General features: G+C 41.9%; 1 protein-coding gene across 5 annotated transcripts in view; it reads left to right on the forward strand.

Moving 5' to 3' along the window:
- LOC132398302 (ubiquitin carboxyl-terminal hydrolase 15-like) overlaps positions 1-18,290 on the forward strand; it is a 132,043-nt gene that overhangs the window by 59,091 nt on the left and 54,662 nt on the right. For 2 of the 5 annotated variants that reach the window (XM_059977521.1, XM_059977523.1), the window contains one exon: positions 12,977-13,063. The exons of 2 other annotated variants lie outside the window; for them this stretch is intronic. In XM_059977521.1, the coding sequence (XP_059833504.1) occupies positions 12,977-13,063 (87 nt within the window). Of the gene's footprint in view, positions 1-12,976; positions 13,064-13,971; positions 14,048-18,290 lie in introns of those variants that run through there. One more of the 5 variants, XM_059977525.1, reaches the window with a different exon arrangement.

The following is an 18,290-nucleotide window of genomic DNA, read 5'->3' on the forward strand; positions in this document are numbered from 1 at the left end:
ACGAGGAGGCTGCGGCCACTTTCGTTAAAACCAAGGAAGCCTTGGCAGATGCCACGATGCTGGTGCACCCCAGAACGGACGTTCCAACCGCACTCATGGTGGACGCATCCGACACAGCAGTCGGTGGGGTGCTGGAGCAGCTCATCGAGGGGCGCTGGTAACCCCTGGCGTTCTTCAGCAAGCACCTATGACCGCCCGAACTCAAGTACAGTGCTTTTGACTGGGAGCTGTTGGCACTGTATCTGGCAATCTGGCATTTCAGGTATTTCTTAGAAGGCAGGCCGTTCACTGCGTTCACGGACCACAAACTGTTGACCTTCGTGTTCACAAAGGTGTCCGATCCCTGGTCGGCTCGCCAGCATTGACATCTGTCCTACATCTCCAAGTACACGACGGACATCCAACATGTCTCGGGGAAGGACAACGTCGCGGTGGACGCACTCTCCGGACCAGCTGTCCAGGCTCTGTCCCTGGGGGAGGACTATGCAGCACTGGCGGAGGCGCAGCAGGCAGACGACAAGATGCCCAGCTACAGGACCGCAGTCTCGGGTTTGCAGCTGCAGGACTTTCTCATAGGCCCAGGTGAGAGGACCCTCCTGTGCGACGTGGCTACCGGCCAACCTCGCCCCATCGTCCCGGCAGCCTGGAGGCGGCAAGTTTTCGACTCCATACACGGTTTGGCTCACCCATCTATCAGGACAACCATCCAGCTGGTCCCCAGCAAGTTCACGTGGCACGGACTTCACAAGCAGGTCAGTGAATGGGCCAGAACGTGCACGCAGTGCTAAACAGCCAAGGTGCAGCGGCACACTAAAGCCCCGCCGCAGCACTTCGAACCCACCCACCGGAGGTTCAACCACATTCATGTGGATATCGTGGGCCCCCTACCAGTGTCCCGAGGAGCACGGTACCTCCTAACTATGGTAGACCGGTTCACGAGGTGGCCAGAGGCGGTCCTGCTCACCGACACATCTGCTGATTCCTGTGCCCGAGCACTAATCGCAACCTGGGTAGCACGCTTCGGGGTACCGGCCCAAATTACCTCCGGCATAGGGGCCTAGTTCACCTCCAGCCTGTGGTCGGCTATGGCCAGCCTGTTGGGAACGCAGCTACACCACACAACTGCCTTCCACCCACAGTCGAACGTACTGGTGGAACGCTTCCACCGTCACTTGAAGTCAGCTCTCATGGCCTGCCTGAGAGGACCTAACTGGGTGGACGAGCTTCCCTGGGTCCTGCTTGGAATTCGTACAGTGCCCAAAGAGGATCTGCACGCCTCGTCAGCCGAGTTGGTGTATGGCGCGCCCCTGGCTGTCCCAGGAGAGTTTATATCAGCCCCAAGGGGGCAAAAGGAAGAACCCGCAGCAGTCCTGGACAGGCTACGCGAAAGGCTTGGCAGCCTGGCCCCCGTACAAACTTCACAGCACAGACTGACCCCGGCCCATGCACCCAAAGACCTGCAGGTCTGTAAGTTTGTGTTTGTACGAAGGGGCGGACACCGGGCACCGCTACAGCAGCCGTACGAGGGGCCGTTCAAGGTGATCAACAACAACGTACGTTCTGGACATTGGGGGGAAGAGAAGAGGTTTTCACTGTGGACTAACTCAAACCAACCCATGTGGACGGCGCAGCCGGTCGAAGTTCAGGCACCGCGGCACAGAGGCAGAACTCCCAAACAGAGGCTGATCCAGACTGTGGACATGGGGGGGGGAGGGTGTATCGCTGGTTCTGGGGGGAGGGGGTTATGTGGTGACCCACTTTCTGCGCAGACCAACTGGCTCACAAATAGCCAGTGCGCGGGGGGAGACTTTGGTAATGCACCTCTGATGTTATTTCCACCTGGAGAGGGCCGGCGCCGTGAAGTTTGAATAAACTAGTATCGAAATGACTTACCGACTGCGTGTCGTTATTTCAGCGCTGTGTGTAGCACATCGCTACATTACACATCAAATAGTTTGAGATACTTATGCAGTTTTTCAGGCATCTATCTCCTAGACAACACTAAATTTATGCAAAGTTAATCTGAGTTATGACTTGAATAAAACTTTGTTCTAGGCATTATGTGAAATAAGGGAAATAAGACCATAAGACATAGGAGCAGAATTAGGTTATTTGGCTTATTGAGTCCGCTGTGCCATTTAATCATGGTTGATCCTTTTTTTGTTCTCCTCAACCTCATTTTTTGGCCTTCTCCCCATAACCTTTGATACCATGTCCAATCAAGAACCTATCAATCTCTGCCTTGTATACCCTACAACCTGGCCTCCACAGCTCCACATGGCAACAAATTCACCACCCTTTGGCCAAAGAAATTCCTCCACATCTGTTTTGAATGGAAGCCTTTCCATCCTGAGACTGTGCCCTCTTGTCCTAGACTCTCCCACCATGGGAAACATCCTTTCCACATCTACTCTGTCTAGGCCTTTCAACATTTGAAAGGTTTCAGTGAGATTCCCCCCCCCCCCCCATCCTTCTAAATTCCAGCGAGTAAAATAGGTCATGATGTTATCAGTTAAAAGGCATTTTAAAGAGATGATCAGTTGATAAATTTATTATAATTTATAATGCAAACCTAAAAATGGCAGGAAGGCTCAAGATACAAGGCTGTGTTATTGTTCCATGGTCATCTTCATCTACATACTTATCTAGCTGAAGCTGGAAAGTGCAAAAACATGGAAAGTTATTATGCTTGATGTTCAATGCCATATTCAAATAGTTTGCTAATAGTCACTGATCAGGCAGAATGGCTGCTGGGAGGCATTAACAAAAGCTTGTCGCATCAAAGGGAGCAATTATAAAATTGCTATACCAAAAGGATCTGGGGGTGATACAGGGTTCTCTTATAAAGAATTGACTTGAAATCAGGTAGGTGATTTTACTCCTTTAGCTTATCTAGTTTCTGCTTCACACTGCGACTTCCACTATAATTCTTGCTCAGATGATCTCTTCCAATAGTGAAGAAAATCTGAGTGAAGCTGAAGCTTCCATAACTTAGTTGTGTGCTTTTCTCATCTTGTACTTTTGCATTATTATTATTATAATTAACTTTATTCAATAGATAAAAGCAAATGTCTAGAAATACAATTATATTGCATGTATTGTTTCAAATGAATGAGGACCACCACCTTGATTGCAGTGTTGAACGATATTGAATTGTTCAGGGTCTCACTACCATAGTGTCATTTTGTTGATGATTTCCTCCTTGTGTTTTCATGGAACAAAATTAACTAGATTTATCTTTTAATAAGTATGCATTTGCAAATCTTCTCTGGGCATTAATAGCACTTCAGTGCTTTCAATGGACCATCTTAAAAGAGAGTGTGTAGCCATTTCATATTTTCTTATTACTTAGAAAGAGCCCATTTGGCCCGCTTAATTTATGCTGACTTTCAGAGCATTCTCCCCAGTTATATTCTCCCATTTACTTCCCTGTAACCTTTTCACTCTTGCAAAAACCCCTGACTCTCCTGTTATCCACCTTTACTCGAAGAGACTTACTCTAGTCAGTTAACCTAACAGCATGATTTTGGGGTATGGGAAGAGACTGGAATATTCAAAGGAAACCCAACTCAACGTTGGAAAATCTTGCAAACTCAACACAGTGACCAAGCTCATAAATTTTACACTAGACCCAAATGTTGATGCATATTGACATATGTGATTCTGAATGTCACAAACCACTGAGAGTTAAAATTTAATCTCTTTTTAGACTTTTAAATAAGAAGAGTTCATTGGATGTACTTTAGTTAGCATGGTGTTGATTTGAAGTGTAGTTATTTCTTTATTTCTGAGTACACAAACCCTGAAAGGAAAGACTCCCCTTGGCAGTTTAGAACTTTGTATGGATTCCAGTTCCTTATTTTGAAGAAAAAGACAGTAAAACTGAGTTAACATGGAGTTAGCAGTCAGAATGCATACTGACAGCATTTATTGTTGATTTTGCTTTACGGAGTTAGTAACTGTCAGGTAACATGAGAACAGCACACACAAAATGCTGGAGGAAAGCAGGCCAGGCAGCATCTATGGAAAGGAGTACAGTTGACGTTTCAGGCTGAGACCCTTCAGCAGGACTCAAGGAAAAAACATGAGTAGATTTAAAAGGTGGGGGCAGAGGAGAGAGACACACACAGGGTGCTAGATGAAACCGGGAGGGGTGAAGTAAAGAGCTGGGTAATTGGTGAAAGAGGTACAGAGCTGAAGAAGGGGGAATCTAATAGGAGAGGACAGAAGGCTATGGAAGAAAGAAAAGGGGGGAGGAGAACCAGAGGGAGTTGCTGGGCAGGCAAGGTGAGAGAGGGGAAGGAGGGTGGGGGGAAGGCATTACTGAAAGTTCAAGAAATTGATGTTCATGCCATCAGGTTGGAAGGTAAGGTGTTGTTCCTTCAACCTGAGTGTGGCTTCATTGCAGCAGTAGAGGAGGCCATGGATTGACATATCAAAATGGGAATGGGAAGTGTAATTAAAATGGGTGACCACTGGGAGATCCTGCTTTTTCTGGAAGACGGAGTGTAGGTGTTCGGTGAAACAGTCTCCCAATCTACGTCGGATCTCCGTCGTACTGGGAGCACCAGACACAGTAGATGACCCCAACAGACTCACAGGTGAAGAGCCGCCTCACCTGGAAGGACTGTTTAGGGCTCTGAATGGTAGTGAGGGAGGAGGTATAGGGGTAGGTTTAGCACTTGTTCTGCTTGCAAGCAAGTGCCAGGAGGGAGATCATTGGAGAGGGATGAATGGACAAGGGAGTTATGTAGGGAGCAATCCCTGCGGGAAACAGAAAGTTGGAGTGGGAGGGAAAGTTGTGCTTGGTGGTGGGATTCCGTTGGAGGTGGCAGAAGTTCCGGAGAATTGTGTGCTGGATGTAGGGGCTGTTGGGGTGGTAGGTGAGGACAAGAGGAACCCTACCCCTGGTAGGATGGTGGGAGGATGGGGTGAGAGCAGACATTCATGAAATGGAAGAGATGCAGTTGAGGGCAGCATTGATGGTAGAAGAAGGGAAGCCAATTTCTTTGAAAAATGAGGACATCTCCTTTGTTCTAGAATGAATAAGCCTCATCCTGAGAGCTGATGTGGTGGAGATGGAGGAATTGGGGGGGGGGGGGGGGTTGGCATTTTTACAAGTAACAGGATTGGAAGAGGAATAGTCAAGGTAGCTCTGAGAGTTTGTAAGTTTATAATAGACATCAAGATAAGCTGTCTGCAGAAGTAGAGACAAAGAGATTGAGAAAGGCGAGGGAGGTGTTGGAAATGGCCCAGGTAAATTTGAGGACAAAGTGGAGGTTTGAAGCAAAGTTGATGAAGTTGACAAGCTCCGCATGGGTGCAAGAAGTCCCACCAATGCAATTGTTGATGTAGTGTAGGAAAAGTGGGGGGCGGACATAAGTGTAGCTAACACTTATTTAATGGAAATATAGTTTCCCATGTTACTCCATTAACTTAATTTCCCAAGCTGCTTCTGTCTCTTGAATCTTTACCATGTCAAATTATATTTAAGACTGATGACTTTGAGATTTCTCAGCGTTAAGAGATGGAACAGATAATGGGTTCATTACGGACAACAAATACACACGAGGTATACGAAAGAACTATATGATCAGTAACTGATGTTTGTCTGTCAAGCGACAGCATGATTGTATGGTTCAGTTCTGCAGCAGGCAGAGAGTAACACCTTTTTTCTGCAGTCTCCTTGAGCTAGTTGAGGTGAGGTTAGCATGAGCTCTATCTCAAAGCTTCCTTTTAGATTCTGGTCAATTTTAGGGACAACAAAGACCTTCAGATCAATCACAGATTTAGAAACTCACCTATGCAATTATAAGAAATCTGATTGAAATAGTTGTGGACTTTCCTCAAATACTGTTCCAAAACACCTTTCTTTAGGCATCTAATTTACATAGGAAGATGAATTATGTTTGAAATTACATCTTTTTCTACCTTTATCAAACATATGTGCCCATGCCCCATCCCCATTTAATAACTTCTTTAAAGATTTTTAATCTATAGTCTCCAGCCCATCCACCCACCCAGTGACCCTCCCCCCCCATGACCTCTGGTCAATACAAACATTATTATGCTGTATCAGGAGTTGCATAAAATTAAACTGGCAATTATTGATCACAATCCTAGTTAATGTTTACTTTAATATTATTACTTACAATTGAATATGTTATGGTGGCATAGTGGTTAGTGTGATGCTTACAGCTCAAGTCGTTCCAGAGTTTGAAGTTATCCCTTTGGAGGCTATTGCTGTGCCATTCTATGAAGATTCGCTGTACGCCTTCTTTTGGAATATGTGGGTTTTTCCACAGGTCCTCTGGTTTCCTCCCATGGTCCAAAGACACATTGGTTAGGTTAATTGGTCATTGTAAACTGTCCCATGATTAGGCTAGGGCTGATTGGGTTGTTGCGGGTTGCTGGGGTGGCATGGCTCAAAGAACCAGAAGGGCCTACTCAGTGCTGTATCTCAAAATAAACAAATAAACATAAATTGGTGCACTTGCATTAAGTGGTGGAATATTTACTGTGAAAGGAACAAGCTGTAAGTGTTGCCTTACCATGAAACTCCCAAGTGTAGAAATAAAAACTAACCTAGACATTTCTTTCCAGTCCTGATGAAAGATCTTGGCCCAAAACATCAACTGCTAATTTACCTCCAGAGATGCTGCCTGACCACCTGCGTTCCTTCAGCATTTTGTGTGTGTGGCCTGGAAGTTCTTTTCTAATTACATCGGATTTCTTCCAGTGCATTTTGATGCACCCAGCTTAAAGATGCATAATTTTAAGGGCAAGTTATATTCAGCCATCTTTCAAGTTTTCCAAGCATCCCACTACATCAGGCTCAAAAAACAAGTCAAATCCTCAGGTTGAATTCATAACCATTAGGAGTTTCAACTACTATTTATTTCATGTCTTTAACAAGGCTACTAAAAGTTAAATAGATACAAGATGCTAAGGTATATTCAATAGTTTTCAATATTTTTGTATCCTTTGAAACTACCATTGAATCTTTAATCATACGTGCTGTAATTTTGCATTTCTTCCCCATCCCATCCCATCCCAACCCTAGAAAATTGCTTATGACATGTCTGCAACTGTCCATAATTTTGAGGCATTGGATATATTTCTTGTATGGTCTTTGTCAAAACTTGAGACATTGTGATAAAGTAATTTAATGGCATTCCATGTTTCCAAGTATGGAACTTTTGAGATAACAATTAAATCTTTGCTTTATCTTTAAGAAGGGTACTTATTAATACCCTAGCAACATTAGTTTTCAATAAATATGTGAGCTTACACTTTCATTAAGATTAGATAAAGCCCAAGCCTTCACTGTCAGAGTCCTTCACTTTGTATTTTCCAAAATGAAAGCTATTTGCCAATCTTTGGCCCACTTATCCAACTGATCAAGGTTTCTCTATAATTGTTGATGACCTTCTTCACTATCTATGAGACTGCCTATTTTGGTAGTATCCAGATTGGATCTCCGGTCTAAGAAGCAAACTTTGACCATCATTATCTGCTTCCTACTATTGAGCCAGTTACAAATTCAATTAACTATCTGTCCCTGGATTCCATGCTACTTATTCTTCCAGATTGGCCTGCCAAGCGGGACATTGTCAAAGGCCTTGCGTTCATGTAGTAGTTTTTGTTTTCAGCTTAAAATATTCCCTGCATTGTTTAAAAGCAGAATTGTGCTTGAAATGCTCACCAGGTAGTTTGCTCATTTTTGGTCAAAGCTGTGTTACATACCCCGTAACTGGGTCACTTACCAGCAAAGATAGAGAGGTCTGTTGAAGTCTGATGGTACTATTTTTAACAGTATTTATTGATAAAAATACACAAAAATAATATCAATGAAAACATACATATAATATACGTCGTCAATACTAAATCTAAAAGCGCGGGTATAATAATAATCAATAAAAAATAGCTCTATCGTTGTCTAGGGGATAATGTATTGTCCGATGGAAATATAAAAGTCATTAGCTCATTAGCAGCCTTTGGTTGGAGTCAAGAGAGACAGATGTTTAAACTTGCCAGCTTTTCCTTTTTATGATGTCGATCCTTCGAGAGTTCCGTTTTTTGTAGTCGGTCCTTTTATCTAAGCCGCTCCGTGGAAGCCCGCCAATTTCTAGGCAAAGGAAAAGGACGCATGCGAGCCCCACCGGCTGTCGCTATTAAATGCTGTCACGGGATTTCTAGCGTTTCTCCGGGTGCGTCTAAAGGGGCTGTTCCCCAGACCCTCTTTTATCCTGACTCACAGGGTCTCAGATGTCAATCAGGTTGGGATGATGCAATCCCTCAACCAGACCACTCTGGTCATTCCCTGAGGGCTTCCATGAAGTACAGTACTCAATACACAATTCCGTCTCCAAGAGACAATGGCCATTTCCCGTGGCTTTGTATCGCTGAGGGGCCAGGACATCCCAAACCCCTTTGGATTTGAATTAACATCGATCTTGTGATACTCAAAAAGGAGTGGGCTACTTTGTACCCTTCGGCCCCTCAGAGCTGGGGCACAGGCGTAACAGCTGAAACGGCATCTGTGGTGCATGCTATTACTTCAGTCTCCAGTTATAATTACAGGCAAGGTAGACTTTTGCAAATCAACATGTTGATGAAGCTTCCACTTGAATGTTTTTGATGACTGTAGCTAAAAGTGTGTACATGTGCAGTATTGTGAAGGTCAAGACTAGGTTTGGCTGTTCTGCCACTTGGGGTCAGCTCACTGTGTTACACATAACTAATGGGTACAGAGAATGTTTGTTATGGAATTGTTGCATAATTAAAATCAGGAAAGCAGATCAGGAGAAGCCTGACTAAAGGTGCATGTTACACTGAATAAAAAGGGATGAAATTGTCTTCAAATGCATCTTTACAATACTCTGCAAAAGTCTTTGAAACATGTAAAAAAAATGTTCTGTAAAGCAAATATGCTTTCAAACATAATGAAATGAAAAGTTTCTAAATATCAAAAACATTGCTATGAAGAGCAGTAAACAGTAAAAAAAAACTAAATCAAATCAATGTTTGGTATGACCACCTTTAAAACTGTGTCAGTTCTCTTATGTACACTGTTGTACAGTTTTATAAGAAAATTGGCTGCTGGTTGTTCCAAGCATCTTGGAGAACTTGCCACAGCTTTTCTGCAGATATTGTCTTGCTTGCTTGCTTCCGTTTCTCCAGGTAATTCCAGATAGTTTTTTATTACTTTGGCCATATGTTTGTGGTCACTGCCCTGCTGTAGAATAAAGTTGAGACCATCAGATGCCTCCCTGATGGTATTGTGTGATGGGTGAGAATCTGCTTGTACTTCTCAGCATAGAGGAATCTAGTAATTCTGACCAGATTACGAACTCCCTCTGCAAAAATGCAGCCCCAAATCTGCAAGAAAACTTCATCGTGCTTCACTTTGTTGCAGACACTCACCCATATAGTGCTTACCAGCTCTTCTATGGACGGACCGCCCCCTGTTTGAGCCCAAAATGTCAAGTTTTGACTTGTCAGTCCAGAGCACTTGCTGCCATTGTTCACCCCAGTCCTTGTGTTTTGTGCATAGATGAGTCTCTTGGCTTTGTTTCCACTTAGGATGATTGGCTTTTTGGCAGCAACTCTTTCATGAAAACGACTTCTGACAAGATTTCTCTGGATTATAGAGGGGTGTACTTGGGTTACGGTGGTTTCTGTAAGTTCAGAGCTGATGGCAGTGCTGGAAGGGACATCAGTTTGATGTATCTCCCGTCTGCCACACTTGGCTTCTGTGGTTGACCAATGTAATTCTGGTCATCAACCTTGCCCATTTCTTTGTGCTTCTTCAGAAGTGCTTGGATAGCTCATCTTGAAACTCTTGGATGACCACTTTGTTTCTTGTTGCTATGCTCACTGTTGACATGGGGCAAGAATTGATGATTTGTAAGTGAAACTGTACATCTACCACACCCTGACCTTTTAGTTTGATTGTCCTTTGCCCAGTTTGATTCCTTCTATACCAGTTTCTGTTTCGGGCTACATCCACACTAGACCTGATAATTTTGAAAACGCCAGTTTCGCGTAAAAACGATAGGCATCCACACTATGCATTTTTAAAAAGTTCTCTATCCACGTTGAAACGGAGATTTCAGCGAATCTCCTCCTCCTGCGCATGCGCAGGACACATCTACAGAAAACAAGTGACATGTTTGGTGTCGAATCTTGCTGTAGAAGTGCGTGTTTGTGTAGTTACAGACTAGAAAAACTTAAAACGACTGACAGCTGTTGGCTTTCGTGCTGGAGAACTTAAAAGTTAAAAAAAAAAACAAATACTGGAGCATATGGAGGCAACCGACAGGGAGTTCATGGACAGATTGACCTGGCTGATGACAAACATTGAAAAACTGACTAACTCTGTTGCATTAATAAAACACCTTGTTAGATGTATAATGTCTGCTTCAGTGTTATCTTGTATTTCCATACAGTGTTACATTAGGCTGTTACACATCTATTGACAGAGAAGTACTTGCATGAATAAGTAAACCACGTTCATACAAGCAAGGACAGAAAACAGGGCAAAATGAGTATACTTATTTATTCAGTAAGTTATGGGTCAAAGTATTTGGTGAGTACATTTCTAACTCTTCTGGCGTCAGTCTCATTGCCGTCTGTTCTGAAATTGTTAGGTTGCGTTCAAGAAAACAATGAAATAGCGTGTTGCCGTCTGACAGTGTTTTCAGAAGTCTACGGTTACCCCATCCACACTGATCCAGCCAATCTGGCGTTTTCAAAAATACACACTTTGGTGAGCATTCCTGAAAAGCTCCAGTTTTGGGGGACGAAAATGCCGTCTTAGTGTGGACAAAGAATAAAAACAAAGAGAAAAAGCTTCGGTTATGGATTTATCCGGTGTAGTGTGGACGTAGCCTCAGTTACATTTTAGTTCATTCAACTGATTGTTGATCATTAGCACCTGCTTGTTATCTTTTGTTTGAACATGCACTGGGCTATATTCCTATAAAGTAATTAAGTTTTTATTTGAAAAGTGGTCTAAAGGGTCCTAGAACAAAACGTCGACTGTTTACCCTTTTCCATAGATGTTGCCTGGCCTGCTGAGTTCTTACAGCGTTTTGTGTGTTGCTTGGATTTCCAGCATCTGCAAATTTTCTTGTCTTTCTTTTTCTTAATATGTTACTTTATTTAATGAAATACAAAAAAATTCTCTGTGGCATTTGAAGTTTTGAAAAATGAATGCTTGGAAATCTAAAACCTGCTCACTTCTACTGACAAGATGACACTGGCAATCATTGGCAATGTGGGCCACAGAAAATTGTACACAGGGAGGAAGCTTCTAAAAATTCTCTGGAGGTTCAGGACTAAACTTAAATAGATTTTAAAAGTTATGAAATTTTATAATTCTTTAAATTATAAATTGAGTGGAATTATCAATGGAAGAATGAAAAGGGGAGTAATTTTTTATGCCATATGGTATTGGAATACTCAGTGCTGAGAGTAATACTGTTTAAAAACAACAAAATTTACAAAGGAACAATTGTGAAAGATAGTATAGGAATGTGTGGGAATCCTACATGACAGCAAATCAATTTCTATTAGTGCTGAGTTCTGGTCAATAGCAAGGAGAGAAGGAAAAAGGGTGTAGCAAAGCCAGTTAGCATTGTAGAGATCTAAACAAGTTATAGTTGGATGCTTCTAAAATCTTCAGTGCAAATAGGAAAACTTTTTAATTGCTTTGAAATTTGACATGTTCATAGTTGAGCAGAAACTTGGGGGGGGGGGGGTTGAATGATAAAGCAATTTTTTTATGACTAGGGGATAAAAGAAACATTGGAAGTACTCTAGGTTAAGCAGCCTTTGTGAAGGCAAAGGGATGGCCAACGTTTGGGTCAAATCCCAATACTGGGACTGAGAGTGTAGAAGGAAGATGTCCAGTATATAGAAGTGAGAGGGAGGAGTAAGGCAGAGATTAGTGGCAGATAGTGGAACCAAACTAAAGGGAGGGGAGAAGAGAATGATAGGCAGATAGAACTAGGAAGGGAGTGTAGATTCAATGGATGGTAGGTGGAAAACATGAGAAGAAGAGAAAAGAAGCAAATGGAGTTGTGGGAGAGGGAGTAAAGGGTGACTGAAATTTTTCTGTTGTATATCAAGTTCATATTCATAAATGAGCTCATTACCTCTTTAATTCCAGTCTCATTTCACCCCAGAAAGAAGGCCAATTTGTGTTGAGTCTTTATCAGGCCAGAAATTATGTTAAACTTCCACTTCTGCAGAATCAACTTCAGCCTAGGATCTGTGATGTTTTCAGTTTTTGCTTCACTGGGGATAAAACCATTAAATGGACTGATGAAGGCAAGAAATAACCAGGCTTTTCCAGGATGGCCTGGTAATTTTAGATCCATTCTATTGGAAGATATTTGAGTTCTTAACTAGTTTAGTGGGAATAAATCTCTTCCTGGTATAACTCAATGACAAAAAGAAACAGTTTGTATGACCTCTGGAGCATCTTCAACTGTTCAGCAAAATCATGGCAAATGCCTGCCTTGATCTTTATTTTCAGTCCCGTCATTCTTAGTTTAAAAATTTATTTCAGCCTCAACAACCAAGTCTTCAAAAACTTTGGGGTATTATGCTCCAAAGATTCACTGATGGCTGAATAAAGAAACTTGGCTAAATGCCCAAGCCATTACCCTAAGATTAATGCTCCCTTGTTCTTAAATTGCTAAGTAGGAGAATCAACTTCCTGTTCCCCCCCCCCAGAATCTTGTGTTTTCTTGAAAGTGTTCCTCATTTTGGTAAACCCATCCTCTTGATTAAAGAAAGTTCATAAACTTGCTATCATTTGAATTTTGTGCAAGTATTAAAGAGATTTATCCAACATGTTTTTTATTTATCTTATGCATTGATGCTTTTAACGTTTGTCATGAGCATCTATGTAAAAAAGATTGTTTCCCCATTTTTATCAATTGTCATAATTTCATTATTTTTCAAGGTCTCCAAGTACTTCAAATTTTTCAACATTGCAAAAGGTTTCCCCTTCATCTCTGTCAAATAATTATAGCAATTTCAACAACAGAAAGTAAGTAGCCTCTCTTCAGACTTGTGTGTAAATGTCTCTGCATGCCTTTATTGAATACATTTTGGTTTGTAAATGGTGTGATGACCACTTTTGGATGTTCTTGGTCACAGTTCTTGGTTGTGTAGCAGGAGCACTTGTCATCTATATTAACATTTTTAGCAATGCAATAAAAGTGATAAAACAGTTTTGGTGAAATGTGATTTATGAGGAGATCATGAATGTTACATTTGTATATATTAGGGTGAAATTGGCAGAGATAATTTGTCCCTGAGAAGATGGTACTGAAGGTGATTCAGGAGCTTTATGATGAAAGAATACTGAGATATTTCTAAATTAAGATGATGTGTGACCTGAAATTGATTCTGTTACTGCTTGAATGTATCTCTTGCTGTTGGTCAAAGGCTTGGATTTGGAAGGAGTTGTCAAAATAACTTCTATTAAGCAGTTACAGTGAATCTTTCAAATTGTATTAAGTTTTGGTTCAGCCATTGTGGTACAAGTTTGTACTTTCATACAAAGTTTGTACTTTCAGATTGTACTAAGTTTGTATTTAAGGGTATAACACCTGGCAAGCAGATTGTTTTGTGGTTTGTGCCTATTTTTGAGTTGTAGACCTGCTCACGTTCATTAAAGTGGAGAACATTCCATCACATTTTTGCATCTCTTGCAAACTATGAAAAGATTTTGAGTCTAAATGTAAATTATTCACAGCAAGATACCTAAATTCTGATCTTCTCTTCCAACTATGTTGTCGATGCAGCTAAGTTGCTGGTGGATTCATTTGCAATAATACCATTGAAAGTCATAGGGTACTTGTGCACTACAAAGCATTTATCATGCTAAACCATGAACATAGTTTGTTTTTAATTATATTCAATAGCACTGTTCTGCTCATCATTCCACTACAGGCCTGCCCTGGGTAATGAAGACCCAACCCATACATACAAGCATGCTCCCCTTAAATATTAAATTCAGATGAGAACCAGTCCTGCAGGGGGTCAGTGGTGGTTTGGAGGAAGAACCTTCAGCAGTAATCAGATACGATTGTCCCTGAAGAACATGGGCTACCAGTTTCACTCAGGAGGTCAGTTAAAAGAGTTGTAGCAATCACTTCTGTTGATGCTTTTAATCACTATTAAACAATGAAATTGCCACTGATACTTCAAGGCTTTTCAGGTGCGCTAGGTCTGCTCCTTGTATGATCCTCAGCACTCCCTAATGAACCAACATTGATTGTCTTGATGTTGATGATTAGACAGTTTAACGGAATGTAACTCCTTACTACTGCCAATGGCATTTGGCACTTCATTGGTACTCTTGTTTTCAGTTGCCATCCCAATCCTAGTCAGATTGTGTATGTCCTTAGTGTGAAGTAGACTTCATTTCCATATGTACTGTGCTGTAGTCACTATTTCTGTGTTGGTGAAGAATACATGCATCGAGCCCATTCTGGTAGCTGAATCATTGCCATCTCTAGATGAGGGAAGTAGAAGGCTAAAAGTGCATTTGACCTCTTTGCTGTCATAGGTGGTGATCTGCTAATGTTTGACATGCTTGTGGGAATAACCCCCTCAATTTTGGGGCATGTACTGAGATCATGCAGACAGGCAGACATACTTTATTAATCCCGAGGGAAATTGGGTTTCGTTACAATCGCACCAATCAAGAATAGTGTAGAAATATAGCAATATAATTAAATAATGATAGGTAAATTATGCCGTGGAAATAAGTCCAGGACCAGCCTATTGGCTCAGGGTGTCTGACACTCCGAGGGAGGAGTTGTGAAGTTTGATGGCCACAGGCAGGAATGACTTCCTATGACGCTCAGTGTTCCATCTCGGTGGAATGGGTCTCTGGCTGAACGTACTCCTGAGCCTAACCAGTACATTATGGAGTGGATGGGAGACATTGTCCAAGATGGCATGCAACTTGGACAGCATTCTCTTTTCAGACACCACCGTCAGAGAGTCCAGTTCCACCCCCACAACATCACTGGCCTTACGAATGAGTTTGTTGATTCTGTTGGTGTCTGCTGTCCCAGCACACAACAGCAAACATAATAGCACTGGCCACCACAGACTCGTAGAACATCCTCAGCATCGTCCAGCAGATGTTAAAGGACCTCAGTCTCTTCAGGAAGTAGAGACGGCTCTGACCCTTCTTGTAGACATCCTCAGTGTTCTTTGAGCAGTCCAGTTTCTTGTCAATTCGTATCCCCAGGTATTTGTAATCCTCCACCATGTCCACACTGACCCCTTGGATGGAAACGGGTCACTGGTGCCTTAGCCCTCCTCAGGTCCACCACCAGCTCCTTAGTCTTTTTCACATTAAGCTGCAGATGATTCTGCTCACACCATGTGACAAAGTTTCCCACCGTAGCACTGTACTCAGCCTCATCTCCCTTGCTGATGCATCCAACTATGGCAGAGTCATCAGAAAACTTCTGAAGATGGCAAGACTGTGTGCAGTAATTGAAGTCAGAGGTGTTGATGGTGAAGAGAAAGGGAGACAGGACAGTCCCCTGTGGAGCCCCAGTGCTGCTGACCACTCTGTCTGACACACAGTGTTGCAAGCGTATGTACTGTGTCTGCCAGTCGGGTAATCAATAATCTATAACACCAGGGAAGCATCCACCTGCATCGCTGTCAGCTTCTCACCCAGCAGAGCAGGGCGAATGGTGTTGAACGCACTGGAGAAGATAAAAAGCGTGACCCTCACAGTGCTTGCTGGCCAGGTGGGTGTAGACACGGTTCAGCAGGTAAACGATGGCATCCTCAACTCCTAGTAGGGGCTGGTAGGCGAACTGAAGGGGGTCTAAGTGTGGCCTAACCATAGGTTGGAGCTGCTCTAGAACAAGTCTCTCCAGGGTCTTCATGATGTGGGAGGTCAATGCCACTGAACTTGACAGTGCAGCGTGAATTGCTTAAACGTTCTGATGTGTGTGAATCTAACGCCTAGATTATTGTAGGTGGTCTATCTGGTTCCATCCCTTCCTAATTTTTCTTGTAACAATGTTATACAATTATGTGGATTTCGTAGATATTCCTCTTAACTATTGGTGTGGAGTTATGAAAAATGTTTGGCAGGGAAGGGCAGTTCTTTGTGGGATCTGATCTCTGTCAATATCTAATCAAGTCTTTGGGATTTCCACTATCATTAATTTGTTACTGGACTGTGGCAGAGTTTACGATTGACGTCATGGTTAGAAAAATATCCTTTTGCATGTGTGTGTCTTAAGTAAACAACACTGATAATTTTGACCACTTTGCTCTGAAATAGATGTTTTTTGTACTAATTGTGCATTCTTGTAAAAAAGTGTAATTTATAATTAATTTGTTTTTTGCTCATATGAAGTTCTGTGCCTGTGATGAATCTGTAAGTATATTTCTCTTTGCACCTGTGCAAAGATATGCATAAGACAATAAACTGGACTTTGTACATCACAGCTTGGAAAATTAACCATATTACAATCACCTCTCAAGTGGAGATTGAAGAACTTGCTTCTGCCATCCAATTGCTCAAAACGATCTAGATCCACGGTTACCTGAGCGTTGTATTGTTCAAATAATCTTGTCCCTCTGAATTTCCATTTCAACAGAAATGACCCATTAAAGCTCTGGTTCCTCTCTGTGTTAAAAAAAATGTGTCCTGTTGAAGGGTCTCTACCCGAAACTTCAACTGTTTATTGTTCTCCATAGTTCTCCAGCATTTTGTGTGTATTTCTTGGGATTTCCAGCACCTGCAGAATTTCTTGTATTTATGCAGCCAGTCACTGCAGCTTTGTCTTTTTCTCTGGAGTGTACCAAAATAGGCTTCTGCATCTCTGCATCTTACACAGTTGGATTTGGCAGTTTAAGCTGTCTTGGGAATTAAACACAAACAAGAGAAATCTGCAGATGCTGGAAATCCAAGCAACACACACACACAACGTGCTGGAGGAATTCAGCAGGCTAGGCAGCATCTATAGAAAAGAAAGTACAGTCGATGTTTTGGGCTGAGACCCTTTGGCAAGACTCAGCCTGAATCATTGACTGTACTTTTTCCCATAGATGCTGTCTGGCCTGCTGAGTTCTTCCAGCATTTTGTGTGCTGTCTGAAATTAAACAGATTCTTTTTATGGAACCATTGTTGTATGACATAGTTGGCAAGAGAGGGACAGCATAAATATTTGGGAGAAATGATCAAAAACTGCATGAATTTACTTACTTGTGCATGACTTTATGAACTGATTTGCCTTGTTAAATTATTAAGCAAGCAGGTTTATGAACTGAGGGAGAGTGAGGTTGGATTTTGGTGATTGCATGCACAGTATTCATATATAGACACTTGTTCAGACCTTTGTAATATTTGAGTAGACAGAGTATTAGGACACAAGCTGTTATTACATGCAGAATGCCACTAGGTGGTGCTTGATGTATGGATCAGATAAAATGCTATATTGCAAGTACACCGTTTAAAATACTTCTATATTTTTAGTGAGTTATAGTACTTTGGTGTTTTACATTTTATGTATAAATTGCATAGAGTTTTACAGATTCATTGAAATCCAAAAGCATCAACAAAAATGAAAATCTAAAGGCATAATGCAATTTTAAGAAGGGAATGATTCATGTAAAAGAGACAAAAGATTGACAGGTAGTATTTGGACACAAACGGAAATCAGGGGAACCTTGAATGTAGCAGGATTGATGGTGACTGACCAGAGTGTCTTCAGTAATGAGTATCACAGTTGAAAGTTTCCACCCCACCCTGTATCTGAGTAGTGAATGCAAGAGTCCCAGTCCCAAGAATCCAAGTCCCAGATTTCATTTGTGCAAGTACAAGACTTCGTTTAAATCTGAATAGGTGAAGCCTCCTTAGGACAGTTTAAGAAACGCTGAAAGGAAATCTTTGGTTTGGAAGAGGAAAGAAGTTCCTTTACTGATGTCGGAAGTTAAATTATGCCATTTGAATCAAGAAGTGAGTGCTAGACCAAGAGGAGAACGATCCAAGATGTCCTGACAGAATCTTCAAGGAAGAAAAACATGTTCCATTGTCCTTTTTTGAAAAAAATGTTGGTTTTGCATTTAAATTTTTTATAATTATTTGAGTAATATTGGAAATGTTTGATTAAGCATTCTTTGCTTACATAATTCATTGTGGGTTATATGTACAAAGTACATGAAAGCATGTATCATTGCGCCTGCCACACTGAAGTAAAAACGTACACAAGTTGCCTCTGTGCTCC

Source organism: Hypanus sabinus, chromosome 8 (genome assembly GCF_030144855.1).
Source record: "Hypanus sabinus isolate sHypSab1 chromosome 8, sHypSab1.hap1, whole genome shotgun sequence".
In the NCBI taxonomy this organism is placed as follows: domain Eukaryota; kingdom Metazoa; phylum Chordata; class Chondrichthyes; order Myliobatiformes; family Dasyatidae; genus Hypanus; species Hypanus sabinus.